This window comes from Lutzomyia longipalpis, chromosome 4, assembly GCF_024334085.1.
Source record: "Lutzomyia longipalpis isolate SR_M1_2022 chromosome 4, ASM2433408v1".
Taxonomy (NCBI): domain Eukaryota; kingdom Metazoa; phylum Arthropoda; class Insecta; order Diptera; family Psychodidae; genus Lutzomyia; species Lutzomyia longipalpis.
Window position 1 is genome coordinate 18319268 of NC_074710.1, and position 16588 is coordinate 18335855.

The following is a 16588-nucleotide window of genomic DNA, read 5'->3' on the forward strand; positions in this document are numbered from 1 at the left end:
TTTTGGGTCATACGCTGACCCAAACGTGAAACATTTTATTTTTTCAATTATTTATGAATGTAATTGTTTTTCAGTGTTACAAATGCATCAAATTCACTCATAAGGGGCCAAAGAAGACATTCTGAAAGAGAAAAGTCCTCTAAAAAAATTCATAGAATAAAAATCGCGATAAAAGAGCGCATGTTTCAATGTTTTTATGTTTCACGTTGGACGTTAAAGGGTTAAAAGATTTCTAAGGGATGTCCAAGTAATTTTAGAATCTCCGCAGGAACAAAATGGCCAAAATATGAGAATTTCAAATAATTTTCCACAAAAAATTATTTTTAGAAGTGAAAATATTGAATTCCAATCAATATTTGGTCATTAAACGAGATTAAAAAAAAACTTTTATTGTTTTATTTAAAAAAAAAATTTCCAAAATTACTTGTAAATCTCTTAGGTAAGAAGATAACGAAAGAATGATTTTATCACGATCTTCCACTGTTTGAATAGGTAAAAAAAATCAAGTACAATTTATGAAATTGACAGAATAATTCATTTAAATTGTATTGTACAAAGTGATTTGAATTGGTCAAAATAAATGAACAAAATTATCAAATATCTTCTTCCAAATGAATTAGTCAACATTTTTGAACATTTTTATCGGCGTTTTCATTCTTTCTTTGATCAACTTCAGTCAATTATCCAAATGAATCAGTTATAACTACTGAAATAATTTGGCTTAAATGCCATATGACAGGTTACTTTGGCCATTTAGACCAATTTTTTTCAAAGAGTGAAATGATCAAAGTTTTAACAGAGAAATACTTGATAAAAGATATTTGCCAATAATTTCTGTTAAAAAAAAACTGAAGTTTTTTTCTTAACGGTAGAATCACTCTTTAAAAAAATTGGTTAAAATGACTGAATCAGTCACGATCTTCCACCATTTCAATTGGTCAAAACGACCGAAGAACTTCAGCTAAATTGACAGAATAATTCAGTTAAATCACATTACGCGAGTGCTTTAACCATTAGAATTAATCAGAATTGATGAAAAAAAAACCATCAACCAAATAAATTAGTCAAAATAGCCAAATTTTTGACCAAGAAGTACATTAGTGGAAGATCTGTGCCAAAGCACTAACGCAATGTGATTCACCTAAATTATTCTGTCGATTCTACTGAAGTATTTTGGTCGTTTTAATCAATTCAAATGGTGCAAGATCGTAAACTGATAATTCAGTCATTTAAGTTTTTTTTTTTTTAAGAATGATTACCAACTTTTAGGGGTTTATTTTTTAGCGTAGCACATAAAGCAACAGGCCAGTTCCTTAAATAAATTTAAATTTTGTTTTGTAACAAAAAAAAATTAAAGAAACTGAAGCCTTCATCCATCGCATTGATAAAGAAAATTATTTAAATTAATCAAAACCGTTTTATTGAGTTTTCCACCTTACGGTCATTAACAGACAGAAAGTTTCTTATTCCGACTTTTTAACGGTCAAAAAACGTTATTTTTTTACCAATTTGTAAAATTAAAAATCGGTTTTTACTAAATTCCCTCTTATCTTATTTTTCTTTTCTTAAATAATTTCTTTGCAGATTTTTGTTGTGCGTGTTAAATTAAACAATTTCCCATGGATGTCTCTTCCCTAAAATTTACCGCATTACAACATTTAAAATTCAAATTTTAACCGTTTCAAGGAGGCCTTCCACGATTTAATTAATTCAATTTTAATCTTTAAAAATTTCCTTAAATTAAATTAAATTTTGAATTTTCCATTTCATAAAATATGTTTGTATGTGTAAACAGAGAGAGTCCACAGTGGCATGATTATGTGTGTCTGTGCAGAGAGAGAGGTAATGAGACAAAACGGGGCAAACACATAGATTTTGCCTTCTTATGAGAAATCCAACACGCCTCGAAGAAATTCTCATCAACAATAAGTCATATTGAAAGAAGCCCAAAAGGAAGAAAATGTTGAAGTATTATTGCTATATAGAATGGAAAACTAAATATATATCAAAGTACATAGAAGTTGGGTACTATACTTCGTCTATACAGCCCCATATCTCATCATACATTTCTTGCGGGCTTCTCTTCGCTTTCGCTTCATTCGCGATATATTTATTACAGCACACACACTGTATGTGTATGACCTTATGGGCCCTTTTACTCCTTCTTATGTCTCTGCATTTGAAAGCAAAAAAAAAAATTAAACGAAATTCTTGATCCAGTCTGACGGGCTTCCTTCACATAATATGGTAGATATCTCATCCACCACAAAGTTCATTCGATGCAATTGAAAAAAATATATATAAAGGAGTGTCTAAACATATCACATTGACTTTTAGCCATATGAGACGTAAATTGATTTAAAAGGGTGCTAGTGGACGCACGGGGATCGATAACAAACATTTTAACCCTTATATGATGTGAAATAAATGAACAGACGGGTAGGTATATTATGTGGTTAGTCACGATGGGTTTTCCCTTAAAATATGCAACTTATGTTCATTTAATAAAAGCGCCCCTAATTACACCTGTATTTAGTCTTTATTCATCCGAATAGTGGCCAAATAAACCGATTATTTAATATGTAATAGATTTCTGCATTTTCTGCTTGAATTTAGGCCGTTTTAGCCTTTATATTTTTTAGACTGGAATTTTGTACGTTTTATACTTTAATTCGGAATTTTTCAAGCTTTATATTTAGTATTTTTCATGCTTGAATTAAGTAATCTTAAAGCTGAAATTTAGGACGTTTTAGGTTTAATTTTAATATCATTGTTCGCGAAATTCCCCGAATTATACGCGATAAATTACACTTTATTACGGAGCAGGCACGTTTGCATCCGTATTCCTTGCCTTCCGAAACCGATCTGTCATTTTTGCCGCCAAATCATTCTTTTTTCCCTACATTCTCTATTTTCACCACACGAATTCACCACTTCGATTGCGCGCCAAATTCAAATATTATTTTATTTCATAAGTTTTCCGAACAGTCCCCTCTTTGAGCGGAAGCATACCGCTGAGCATCAAACATCTCTTCTTTTCGATTTCCACAAAAAATGGAAAGATTTGGCGGTCCTGCTTTACTACTTATGATCTCCTTTCGATAGCTCGACCTATTCATTGTGTAGCGTCCTTCTCAACTGTTTCCTTTGTCAAACGCTACTATCCCTAGCTGACAAAAAATTCCTCTGCAACTGCTATTACCTCATAGTTCCTGTTGACACTCTACAACTAAATTCTTCAGCTTCCAGCCACTATTGAGTTCCGCTTCCATTGATGTTACTGCTTCTCGACAACTTCCAGCTGTCGAATTTCTAATTCGTAATTTATCCACTATGTCTCGATGTATTCAGCTCAATGGACATTACTGACTCCACGAGCTCTAATATGTCTCTTTTGCCCTTAGAAATCTTCTAGAACCTCAATTTATAGATCTACCTCATGTAATTATTGTCAAATTCTCTAGCGATAGCCACAGTTACGCTATTGTCAATCTTATCCACTGCGTACTTTGATATCATCTACAAGGGCTGCCACTGTAACGCCAGTGCCAACCATACTTAGAATTCTTTGACATCCTCTTCTACACGTTTGACGCTATGCTAAACTTCAGGCTCCACTTCCCAACCTGCAAGATCTTCTTACTGCAACATTATTTGGAGCGATCCCGCCGAATCGCTACTCGGGAGGTCTACTCACCGACCCTTAACATCTTCCTAAAGGCTTCATATGAATCGCAGCATACTTTACAATTTGCACTTTTTTATTTGCATCAGCCTACGAATGCAAATCTGCTTAATTGCCTTACACGCCTCCTGTCTGAACCCTACGGGAAATCTTGCAACTCGTGTCACAAATGCTACTTCCATCCGGATCTGTGACTTAACACCTTGTCATTTAATTACCTTCAACTACGGTTTTCTTCACTGAATGTTTCTTACGATCAACGAGATGCTAATTCTGCCTTTGTAACTTGTCTTTACCTTAGCCTCTTTTTAGATTTGCTTCGACACCAATATCGGCCATTCCGTTCAATCTGAACTCGCTGAATATGTATATAATTAACTCGAGCAATACTATAATCGACTGATTCCTTCTTCCGATCAGAACATAAATTCTGCTGACATTCGCACTTCTACAATCACCGGACTCCCTGACTGCGTCAGCCAAATTCGGTGAGGCAAACGCTACCACAACTTCTGACAAGAATTCTTGATCACGTGAGCAACTCGTATCACGTCCACTTTAAAGAAAGGTGACACTGCTTAAACTTGATCAAGCCTATCCAGGAATTCATTAAGTTCATAGCTTTCTCATTTCGATGGTAGAACATTCAAATGACTATAACAGCTTTCATTCTTCCACTGCGGCTTCATTCCTTTCTCCGAATACCTCTATTAATTGCTACAACTCCTCCAATAACAGTTCACACTGCGTCTCTACTGGCTAAAGCTTATTCATAACACGATCATCAGCTGTTCTCAGACAACCTGGAGAGCTTCATCTCCTCATTAGACAGACAATGGAGATTTTCGTATATCCACCCGGAACATCCCATTCCTATTCTATTCTAACCCGTGGGGCTTTTGAGATTAATCAAGAATCACCCTTGGCACGTACGACTCTTCCAAGCACTTTATCCCTTTCGTACTGCCATTATCCAGTTCCTTTAGTGAATCAACATCTACGTATGTATCCTTCATGACCGTCCCTTGTCCCCCCGTGGGCGCATCTGCATATCCCTTTGCGACTCTCCTTACTTCTCCCTCGTTGGGAACTTGTCCCCAATGAAACTTTCATCAGGACATTTTCAAAACAACACCATCGACCTTAAATTTAATAGTCACTCGTGACATTAGATCTCTAATCGTCGATTGCGAGGCTGATCAAGTCAGAGTATGAGCCAGAAAGTGCAGAACCTGAACCTTGTTTGCGAAATCTTATGCAGACGGGACACCTTAAATATCTGCACTTGTTCAACAATCAACATACAGTGTCGAGAAAAATAATAGGACCACCAATATAGGTTTTAAATGTACCCTTGACTTCAATATCGAGTGTATCCTTCTCTGGATCATATGTCTTTCAATAGAACACGACTAATATGCTCTTTTTATTTCGGACACCACGATGCAGTACTTTTACTATAATTTACCTTCTTGGTTTCCATGAAAAGTAACACTCTCTGTGTTGCCAATGCTTCGACTCTTTCATTCGATTCTGAATTCAATCTATCCTTTAATGTGTCAAATGTCCCCTCATGCAGTTAGTAGACTGCAAGAGCACTTGAAAACCCGAAGGATATCTATTAAACCTTTGACGAGTGAGCTTCGAGGCCCACATGAAACCTTCACAACGACCAACCTATGATCGCTGTTTTCAGCTACAACTTATGGTCAGTACTAAGACCAATCAACTTGATGTACCAAACTGCAATTGCACTGAAACGATCCTCTTGGCTAGCACAGAGACCCTCTATTGCTCTGAAACGAAGCCACTTTTCCATACGTTCTTTCAAACCGACGTTCAATCAGTTGTCCATTTCTTGATTTGAAAGGAAACACTAAACAAATAAGTTTCCAAGGAAACTTCATGACCTTTAAACTCTTTCCCAGTCCCACAGGACACATTGTGGCCAGTACATAGGCCCTCAAATATATTGCTGAAGGTATTATGAATAAAAAACGAAAGCCCTCAATAATCCATCATTGAGAAAGCAATTTCCCAAAGAAATACGATGACCAGCAATTAAGTCCTTTATATTTCCATAATGAATAAATGTGTTCTCAAAGGAAACATCCTGCTCAGCACGACGCCCTTTAAATGTCCGGAACTACGGACAGATTGTACGGTTAGCAATAAACCACCTTAAATGTTCAACACTATTAACATTTCGTTCCCGAAGGAACTATTTGTATGCTTCGTAGACCTTCGAATAATCTTTTTTCAACATCAAAGACTAGTCGAAACCTTCAACCTTCGTAGGACATATTATGGCCAGCGCTTAGGCCTGTTGATGTCCAGCATCGATGACAGATGACAGTTTGTTCCCGGAGGAACTGGTTTGGCCTGCACCATAGCCTTTAAAAATGTCCAGAACTGAGGACAGTCTATTCAAGCCCTTGTTTTTTTTTTTTATTTTAAACCCTTTTTGGCCTGCACGTTGGCCGCTTGAATTTGTCCAGCACTTAGGACAACCTTTAAACATTTTTTTTTTTTAAACCCTTTTTGGCCTGCACGTTGGCCGCTTGAGTTTGTCCAGTACTTAGGACAACCTATTATAACCTTTATTGGCCTGCACGTTGGCCCCATGAGTTTGTCCAGCACTTAGGACAAACTATTATAACCTTTATTGGCCTGCACGTTGGCCCCATGAGTTTGTCCAGCACTTAGGACAAACTATTATAACCTTTATTGGCCTGCACGTTGGCCCCATGAGTTTGTCCAGTACTTAGGACAAACTATTATAACCTTTATTGGCCTGCACGTTGGCCCCATGAGTTTGTCCAGTACTTAGGACAAACTATTATAACCTTTATTGGCCTGCACGTTGGCCCCATGAGTTTGTCCAGTACTTAGGACAAACTATTATAACCTTTATTGGCCTGCACGTTGGCCCCATGAGTTTGTCCAGTACTTAGGACAAACTATTATACCCTTTATTGGCCTGCACGTTGGCCCCATGAGTTTGTCCAGTACTTAGGACAAACTATTATAACCTTTATTGGCCTGCACGTTGGCCCCATGAGTTTGTCCAGCACTTAGGACAAACTATTATAACCTTTATTGGCCTGCACGTTGGCCCCATGAGTTTGTCCAGTACTTAGGACAAACTATTATAACCTTTATTGGCCTGCACGTTGGCCCCATGAATTTGTCCAGTACTTAGGACAAACTATTATAACCTTTATTGGCCTGCACGTTGGCCCCATGAGTTTGTCCAGTACTTAGGACAAACTATTATAACCTTTATTGGCCTGCACGTTGGCCCCATGAGTTTGTCCAGTACTTAGGACAAACTATTATAACCTTTATTGGCCTGCACGTTGGCCCCAAGAGTTTGTCCAGTACTTAGGACAAACTATTATAACCTTTATTGGCCTGCACGTTGGCCCCATGAGTTTGTCCAGTACTTAGGACAAACTATTATAACCTTTATTGGCCTGCACGTTGGCCCCATGAGTTTGTCCAGCACTTAGGACAAACTTTAAACCTTTTTTGGCCTGCACGTTGGCCGCTTGAATTTGTCCAGCACTAAGGACAACCTTTAAACCTTTTTTGGCCTGCACGTTGGCCGCTTGAATTTGTCCAGCACTTAGGACAATTCTTGGAAGAGTAAATCTCATTTTATTTATAGTTAGTACCTTAGCAGGCACTCAATAACCTTCAAAACATGATTTTTCATTCATTTTAATAAAGCACAAAAATTAATAAATAATTTTACGATCGCCTTTTTATAAATTATGAGAAATTGAATTTTAATTTTCTCAAGTTACCTTTCCTTTCACCTTTCCTTTCTATATGCAATTAATAATAAATGCATCTAAATTATTTCAACATTTGTGCCTAAATTAAGGCATCCTTTCCAATAATTCAAACTCTGGCTGTAAAATCGGTTATTTTACACAATTTTTACTTTACTTTTTATGGGTGACGTCCCCTATTAATTTTTTACTTCACTGACAAAAAGGTGAAGTCCCCTATTTGTTCCTCCGTGTCAAATTTGCAACATAAATTGCTGCCAAATTTGTCACTTTGGAGTCTTTTACTCCTAATTGTACTCACAGATTTACCATATCACTCTCCGGGAGTGACACACTTCCTTATTTGCGGCCCCACAGCCGCTCCGAGGACCCATTGTGGAATTTTTCTTGGAATCGAACTGCAATTCTACGAATCATGAAGACGCCATTTGATTTTGCTTAATCAAATTTTCTTCCTCAATTCTCCCCCCAATTGCAGCCGATTCCAAGCACCATCACTTCACTGCACTTCCATAGGTCCTGGTTCTTGCGAAGGACCATAAATGTTCGCGAAATTCCCCGAATTATACGCGATAAATTACACTTTATTACGGAGCAGGCACGTTTGCATCCGTATTCCTTGCCTTCCGAAACCGATCTGTCATTTTTGCCGCCAAATCATTCTTTTTTCCCTACATTCTCTATTTTCACCACACGAATTCACCACTTCGATTGCGCGCCAAATTCAAATATTATTTTATTTCATAAGTTTTCCGAACAATCATTTTAGGCCTGAAATTATGTAATCTTAAAGCTGAAATTTAAGATGTTGTAGACTTGAATTTAGAACATTATGGGCTGGAATTAGAAACTTTTTTGGCTTAAATTTAGTATTTTTCAGTCTTAATTTCAGAAAGTTAAGAACTTAATTATAGTATCGTTTTGAGCCTGAAATTAAGTAATCTTTAAGCTTGAATTCATTATGTACTGTTTGGTTTTGAATTAAGGACGTTTTAGGTTAGAATTTAGTATCTACTGTTTGGGTTTAAGTCTAAGACGTTTTAGGCTTAAAGTTAAGACGTTTTGGGCTTGAATTTAGGATGTTATATGCTTGATTTAGGAACTTTTTGAGCATTAAATTTAGTATTTTTCAGGCTTGAAATTGGTACCTACGTTTTACGTTCGATTTACCTACGGTTTAGGCTTAAAATTAAGTATTCTTGAAACTTAAATTTAGTATTGATTAGGCTTGAATTTAGAACATTATTGGCTTACGAAGAGAGCACCTGAGCTCCCACCCAAAACGTTATAGGCTTAATTTTAGTATCCCTTTAGGCCTAAAATTAAGTATAGTCTTTAAGCTTAAATTTAGTACAGTTTAGGTTTAAATTAAGGATGTTTTAGGCTTGAATTTAGTATGTACTGTTTGAGTTTGAATTTAGGACGTTATAGGCTTAGCTTTAGTACTGTGCTTAGGCTTGAATTTAGCACCTTTTAGACGTGAAATTAATACCTACATTTCACGCTTGATTTTATTACGGTTTAGGCTTGAATTATGTACTTATTTTAAAGTCTTTCCTCCTCAATCTGAGCCTTCTTAGGACTAACTTCCTGATTAACTTTTTTCCTAAATTGAAAATTGAAAACAAAAAGAAATTTTCAATAATAGATTTAATTTTAAATCTAAGAAATACAATTAAAATAATTCTTGACAATTTTTTTAAAGTTTCATCTGTCCCCTTCAATTCTCATTAATTTCTTCATTTCTGAATATTTTTAAAAATTCATAATTTCAACAAAAAAAAATGTAAATAATTTACAATTAAATGACGCCAAATGCATCATATTTTGTTTGTTTTCTCTACATCTTCTTATCCTTGTTAATGGTAAAATAGCAAATTGCATGAAGACGTGTGGCGAGTTCCACAAAAGCCGCATTTGTGGGTGAAATTTTATCAATAACAAATCGCATTTTGTGATTAAACCTCCCAATGCAGCGCACAAGTTGCCCTTCCTGGATGTTATCCGGCAATGGACGGTCAATCTCATAGAAGAGTGCATTGAGAAGGGGGCCACGTTCATTGCGTAGCAGTAGAATCTTCTCACATGAATATGTTCCCTCTTTTATCATTTGCAAATTTGCTAAAATATTTTTTTGATATTCTTTTTAAAAAATTCTTTTTTTTTTTTTCAAAGAATTCACGTAAAAAGACATTTTTAAGGGAAAAAGTTCTTAATTAATTGTCAATTAATTGTTTTCTGAGGACCTGATGAAGGTATTGAGTGAACCAAAATTATTTTAAAAATCATTAAAAATTGTATAAAATTTCTTTTCTGAGCAGAAAAATGATAGATTTTTCAAGAAAATCAGCTTATTTTTAAGAATTTTCGATAATCTCGATGATGATTCTCAAAAATTTTCAACTGTATTCAAATCAATACTGCATTAGAAAAGTAAATGAATAAGAAGAAGATTCAATGTTATTTAGAGAAAAACTCTGTGATTGGCTGCGATAGCATTTGAGAAAGCATTCTTATTGGTCACTTCTTCTCCACGTCATAACCTATAAACTTTTTTTTACATCATACCCAGTGCAAGGTTAATTTGAACAAAGTTTAAAAATCTCTCAATTTTAAGAACTTTCTCCATGTTATGTACATAAGTAAGTTTTTTTTTCTTATGCATTTCACTTACCGTATGTCTCATAGAGATAGTTATCTGCAAAAGGATCCCTCCCTTTCTCAATTTCCATAATTTGTGCGAGATTTCCCGTCATGAGTTTCTGGGAGTGTGAAAAATAAGAGAAAACAAAAACAATCTTACTGAAAAACCACAAATGAATGTGAACGGAAAGAAAGGTTATGTTGAAGATGGCGCCTGATGGCGTCCTTTTATCAACGAATTTTTCTACCACACTGAAATCATGCTGCTGTTGATGCTTTTGATTCTTTTCTTGCACTTTGAACTCTTGATCAGTGTGATTTGACGTTTTAAATGATATTTCCGACAATTCATTCGAATTTTTTGATTTTTCTTTAAATATTTTCATGAGAAACAAGAAGAAAAACCCTGCAACGACGCCACAATAGTTCATTAGCAAAATCAATAAGACAAAACACTTGAAAAATGTCTTCATTTTTTATCTTTCTTTATTGAACTTGTTTAAATTAAAATAGGAGATGGTTTCTATGATTTTTTAACAAATTAAATAAAATCCTAAAATAATCTTTAATTTGTGAAGATTCAAAAAATCCTAATGGCTCAGAACAGACGGCCGTGACTATTGGTTGACGTCTTCGCGATGCAACTTTTTGGATGTGACTTTTTTGCGCAGACATAACCTCAAAGCAACTTTTTTGTGTGCAAAAAAGTGAGAAATACGTGGAAAAATGCATTGCAGTGCCCCCGGAGGGCTTCCCGTATGCTCTTGATGCACTTTCAGATGAAAATTCGCACAATTCTTTTTTTTTTTGTCACAAAAATCTTTCGAGGCAACTTTTTTGGCACTTGGAGGCAACTTTTTGGAAGCGACTTTTTTGAGGAAACATTTTTGAGGAAACTTTTTGGAAGCGACTTTTTTGAGGAAACATTTTTGAGGAAACTTTTTGGAAGCGACTTTTTTGAGGAAACTTTTTGGAAGCGACTTTTTTGAGGAAACATATCCTCAAAGCAACTTTTTTTGTGCAAAAAAAATTGAAAAATGTGGGAAAAACTGCATTGCAGTGCCCCCGGAGGGCTTCCCGTATGCCCCTAAAGTCAATTTCCACCCGAAAATTCGCACAGGAACTTGAAGGAAGTCATATTTGCAATTTCGTAAAACATTTTTATACACTCAGATTTTGGCCCAAAGATAACACAAGGAAAAGCCGGGTGATGAAAAGGAAGTTCCTAAGATCCCTTAGAAACTTCCTGGTGCAATTGGCAGTCATCCTGCTGAAATTCCAGGCCCTTATGGTACTTTCCGGGCACACATCATACCGTTCCGGAATGAAAAAAAGTGTATTAAAAAGTGTACGAACTTCAAGTTCCTGTGCGAATTTTCGGGTGGAAATTGACTTTAGGGGCATACGGGAAGCCCTCCGGGGGCACTGCAATGCAGTTTTTCCCACATTTTTCAATTTTTTTTGCACAAAAAAAAGTTGCTTTGAGGATATGTTTCCTCAAAAAAGTCGCTTCCAAAAAGTTTCCTCAAAAATGTTTCCTCAAAAAAGTCGCTTCCAAAAAGTTTCCTCAAAAATGTTTCCTCAAAAAAGTCGCTTCCAAAAAGTTTCCTCAAAAATGTTTCCTCAAAAAAGTCGCTTCCAAAAAGTTGCCTCCAAGTGCCAAAAAAGTTGCCTCGAAAGATTTTTGTGACAAAAAAAAAGAATTGTGCGAATTTTCACCTGAAAAATGCATCAAGAGCATACGGGAAGCCCTCCGGGGGCACTGCAATGCATTTTTTCCCGTATTTCTCACTTTTTTCACACAAAAAAGTTGCTTTGAGGTTATGTCTGCGCAAAAAAGTCGCATCCAAAAAGTTGCATCGCGAAGACGTCAACCAAAAGCCACGGCCGTCTGTTCTGAGCCAATGGCCCTCTTAGCAGCCATTTTAAAAATCTTCTATGCTTCTGCCTACTTTGATTGAAATATTGAAGAAAAATCGAAATTAAGGAATTGTAAAGGATAAATGGGACTCACCATTGAAGATCTTGGAGGCAATTTAGGTGTCTCCACTGAGTTCATCGAATTCTTCTTCGTTGACTCTCCATTCTTATCATCCTTCTGCACCGGGATTAGCTTCCATTTTGTGCCTCCCTGATTCTTTCCCGCCTTCTTTATCATTTCCTTCACCTCAAGAACGGAATCTGGGAGCTTCCTCTTTAGATTCTTCTCACCATTGAGCTCACTTGTGCTTCCGGAAGCTTTTGAGCACCCTGGGAGGTTTTCATAGAGATTCTTGGACGTCCCAGCACCATCCGGCTCGAGTTTCTTCCCATTATTTGCTGTTGAGAGGAAATTGTGCAGAAATTAATTAAATTTTCTTTGAGAATCCCATTTTAACACTCACTATTTGCATTATTTAAATGTTTTGTCGTATTGTAGAGCTTCTGCAGATTTTCCATTGTTCTTTTTCTTTGGGAAAATGGAGAAAATTATCTTTTTCTCTTGAAATCAATCAAATTTAATTATTTTTAATTGATTATTTCTTTTATAAATTATTTATTTCGGCATTGCAGCATCGGCTGCATGAATCATTTGAGCATACATATCTTTCTCTTATGAAATTTCTCCTTAAAGTCCACATATTCTTGTTAGAATAAATCATCCAGGATATCTTCTAGGATTTGCAGGATTTGCTATTTATCCCTGGTGGAATTTTCTTTTTATTAAGACAAAACGTTTCTTTTTTCATTCAAATTTTCCCTCCATATTTAGAGCGCGTGAAGCATTTGCATCGCGCCAATAAGCACTGCAGCATAATCCTCATCCCATTCATAACCTCATTTTCACAGCGGATTGCTCCACGCAATAAAAGATTTTTTCATCGTGAAAATATGTGAAGATTTTCCCATTTTCTTCGCGATTTTTCATATTAGATCAAGTGCTGAGTTGCTAAAGACGTTGCAATGAGTACGATTTTGGAGAAAATTGCCGCCATTGAGTCGGAGGTGAGTGGAAAAATACTAATTTCCCGGCGGTAGCCACAACGACACGCTACAATGTTATGATTTTTTTGTTTTAATGCTACAGATGGCCAGGACGCAGAAGAATAAGGCCACGGCGGGACATTTGGGGCTCCTGAAGGCACGCTTGGCTAAGCTGAGACGTGAATTGATCACCCCAAAGGGCGGTGGCGGTGCCAGCGAGCAGGGCTTCGAAGTTGCCAAGACGGGAGATTCGCGTGTTGGCTTCGTGGGGTTCCCCTCGGTGGGGAAATCAACACTCCTGTCCAATTTGGCGGGGGTGTACTCCGAAGTGGCGGCGTATGAATTCACAACGCTCACCACTGTCCCAGGATGCATTAAATACAAAGGCGCCAAGATTCAATTGTTGGATCTTCCGGGAATCATTGAGGGTGCCAAGGATGGCAAAGGTCGTGGTAGGCAGGTGATTGCCGTGGCGCGTACGTGCAATCTCATCTTCATGGTGCTGGATGTGCTGAAGCCGTTGCACCACAAGAAGCTGCTCGAGCACGAATTGGAGGGTTTCGGCATTCGACTCAACAAGCAACCGCCCAACATTCACTTCCGGAAGAAAGACAAGGGTGGCATCAATCTCAATGCAACTGTTGCCCAATCGGAACTCGACCTGGACACCGTGAAGACCATCCTGTCCGAATATAAGATCCACAATGCTGACATTACGCTACGCTACGACGCCACAAGTGATGACCTCATTGACGTGATTGAGGGCAATCGCATCTACATCCCCTGCATCTATCTCCTGAACAAGATTGACCAGATTAGCATTGAGGAGCTGGACGTCATCTACAAGATCCCCCATTGTGTCCCCATTTCGGCGCATCATCGTTGGAATTTCGATGATCTCCTCGAACTTATGTGGGAATACTTGCGGCTCATCCGGATCTACACGAAACCCAAAGGGCAGCTGCCCGACTACAGTTCCCCCGTTGTCCTGCACACCGAAAGGACATCAGTTGAGGATTTCTGCAACAAACTCCATCGCTCCATTGCCAAGGAGTTCAAATAGTGAGTTTTTTGTTTAATTTATTTTTGTTTTTGTTTTTAAATGATTTGTCCGTTTGTCCTTTGAAAAATGACGCTTGCATTAGTAAGTGTCGTATCAAAGTATTTTTTTAAAATAATAATTTTAAGTAACTCTCTCGATAAGTGTTGATGCAATGGGCGAAATATTTCGTAATTTAGCCCAATTTAATGTGAAATTTGCAATAATTTCCAAAAAAAAAAATAAACAGAATATTGAACAATATTAAACGAATATTTGAGGAATATTTCGGAATATTCATTAGATTTCTGAGAATATTTATTAAACATTTTGAAAAAAGGAGTTTATGCATTGATATTCATGTATATTTCTTTCATTTTTCTTTGGCAAATTTTAAATTGTTAGAAGACAATATTTCTGGTAGATTTAAACCATAAATTTTTATAATGTTTAAGAACTTTTAACGAAGTACTAGACGGTGTAACATCTGTCTTACCTTCCCAAAAGATCAGACTGATCAGTTTCTTTTATTTTTTATTTTATTTTACTTTGTTACGGGTTCCATCCAATAAGATGATTTCCCCGCAGTTTCTTTTGGATGCCAAAAAAAATCTTTTTGATCAAAAAGATAAATTTATTAACATTTTTACAAAAAAAAACCGCCAAAAACTAGAAATGTCTGCAAAATTCAAACGTTGAATGATAATTACTTGAAAAGAACACATCAAGACATTAGAAATAACCTCAAACGATAACAAATGTCAAGCATTAGAAAAAGAACGTTAATTATTAAAATAAATCTCAAATGATAGAAAGGAAATGTTTAAATTTTAAAAAATAAACGTAAATGTGTGGAAAATTAATGTTTTAGGCGTTGAAATAGATGTCAAATGCTTAAAAACAAATGTCAAACGTTAGATTAAAAAAAAACTCAAGGCTTTACAATTAATTAAAATAAGAATTAATTTAAAAACCGCAACGTTAGAAAAGAAACATAAATCGTTAGAATTGCATAATCTTGTTAAAATCTGCTAATTTGAATCTGACTGAAAATTACCACCAAAGGGCCTTATTGAGCGACCAAGAAATCTTTGAAATATTAGAATTTGGTACTGAAATTTCAATATTTCAAGCGAATTTCAAGGGTTTCTTGGTCCTGGTTGACGCATTATGCACGTGTCAAAGTAGCTTTAGCTAGAAAGGAGTTTACTTCTTTTAACATGAGTCTCATGACCTCAAGTGAGAAAACACTCAGGATACGAATAGATTGCAGGTAGAGATCAATTATTAGAAAAATAAAAACTCAGAAACACTGAAAACTGCAAAGAATGACGTCAAGATATTGCATTTTTGCATGCATGAAGCATTGCTTCGTTGATTGATACGTCCCATATAGGAACAGGGCCGGCCGCCCTATATGATGTTGTTGTTCCCCTTGCGGAGAAGTAGTGGGCGGCCTTGCTAGATACTACCACGTGTGGGCCATTTTACGGATAGGAGTGTATCAATCTCCTGATCCAACCGGTCAACGTGATCTAATTGCACGTTGGCAGATGGGGCGCGTTGCCGGGTTCTGTATTCGAACCGGCGACCTTTGGATGCGCACTCAAGCGCTCTATCCACTGCACCCCAGGACCACTTTAAATCGTCATGGAATTGAAATTTGTAGGAAAATGTGTAGAAAAATTCAATTAGCTCAAGTTCGTAGAAAGAACAGTTAGAAAAATGTTTGTTTTTTGAGAGAAAAATAAGGTTAAAATTGTTGGTCTTCCAAGGGTTAAAAAATGTGACATGCCTGAATGAAATTAAAAATCGATTCAGCCCTTTAGCATAATAAGAGCCCATATAGCCAACATAAATTCGAAACTTTTTTTTTAAATTATAACTCGAAAACCGCTTGACCGATTTTGATCAAATTGGACTCAAAACAGAGGTTTCAGGAAGCTCTACAAATGTCTCGAACATTGCAACTTTGAGAAATGCCCACAAGGGGCGTTATTAGCAGAAACAAAAATTGCCTACCTCTAAGGGGCAATATTTCCCCCCAAAATGTTTTCTTTTTGACCTTTAATTTTTTTCAAATAACAAAAAATCTATTTCGTCAGTCGGTTATTTGCCGAAATTGCTCAATCTAATTAACTTTTGAATTTTTGTACCTGCCTCTTCGCTTATCAATGAGAAAGTGAAAGTTTTTGCATTTTGCTTCGTTGTGATAAAAAGGGTCGTCTTACTTTATGTTATTAATGTGTGTTGTTTTCCCCCCTTTCATTTTCTTCTAGTGCCCTAGTGTGGGGATCTTCGGTGAAGCATCAACCGCAAAAGGTGGGCATCGATCACATACTCAATGATGAAGATGTCGTGCAGATTGTTAAGAAAATCTAATGAAAAAACAGCCGCTGCTGATGAATTACGATTGAAAGAAATTAATAAAGTTATTGAATTCAGGGCAGAAAGAAAATT

At 36.5% G+C, this 16588-nt stretch overlaps 2 protein-coding genes across 2 annotated transcripts in view; one reads left to right on the forward strand and one right to left on the reverse strand.

Annotated features, from left to right (window-relative positions):
- Positions 1-12254, reverse strand: part of LOC129795395 (matrix metalloproteinase-2-like) — a 42623-nt gene extending 30369 nt beyond the window's left edge. Inside the window, exons 1-2 of the mRNA XM_055836633.1 lie at positions 12140-12254; positions 10157-10244 (exon numbers count right to left, since the gene is read on the reverse strand). Of these exons, the coding sequence (XP_055692608.1) occupies positions 10157-10168 (12 nt within the window). The 5' untranslated portion in view covers positions 10169-10244; positions 12140-12254. The remainder of the gene's footprint in view (positions 1-10156; positions 10245-12139) is intronic.
- Positions 12255-12880: 626 nt separating this feature from the next.
- Positions 12881-16586, forward strand: LOC129795410 (GTP-binding protein 128up). The gene is made up of 3 exons (XM_055836651.1): positions 12881-13110; positions 13193-14151; positions 16408-16586. The coding sequence occupies exons 1-3, from the start codon at positions 13069-13071 to the stop codon at positions 16508-16510; spliced, it is 1104 nt and encodes a 367-aa protein (XP_055692626.1). The 5' UTR covers positions 12881-13068; the 3' UTR covers positions 16511-16586.
- Positions 16587-16588: the final 2 nt, after the last annotated feature.

Bases quoted from the DNA above. Each gene is read 5' to 3' on its own strand.
- LOC129795410 (XM_055836651.1), top strand. From the start codon at position 13,069: ATGAGTACGATTTTGGAGAAAATTGCCGCCATTGAGTCGGAG. The intron at 13,111-13,192 runs GTGAGTGGAAAA...TTAATGCTACAG, and splicing joins TTGCCGCCATTGAGTCGGAG to ATGGCCAGGACGCAGAAGAA. The intron at 14,152-16,407 runs GTGAGTTTTTTG...ATTTTCTTCTAG, and splicing joins ATTGCCAAGGAGTTCAAATA to TGCCCTAGTGTGGGGATCTT.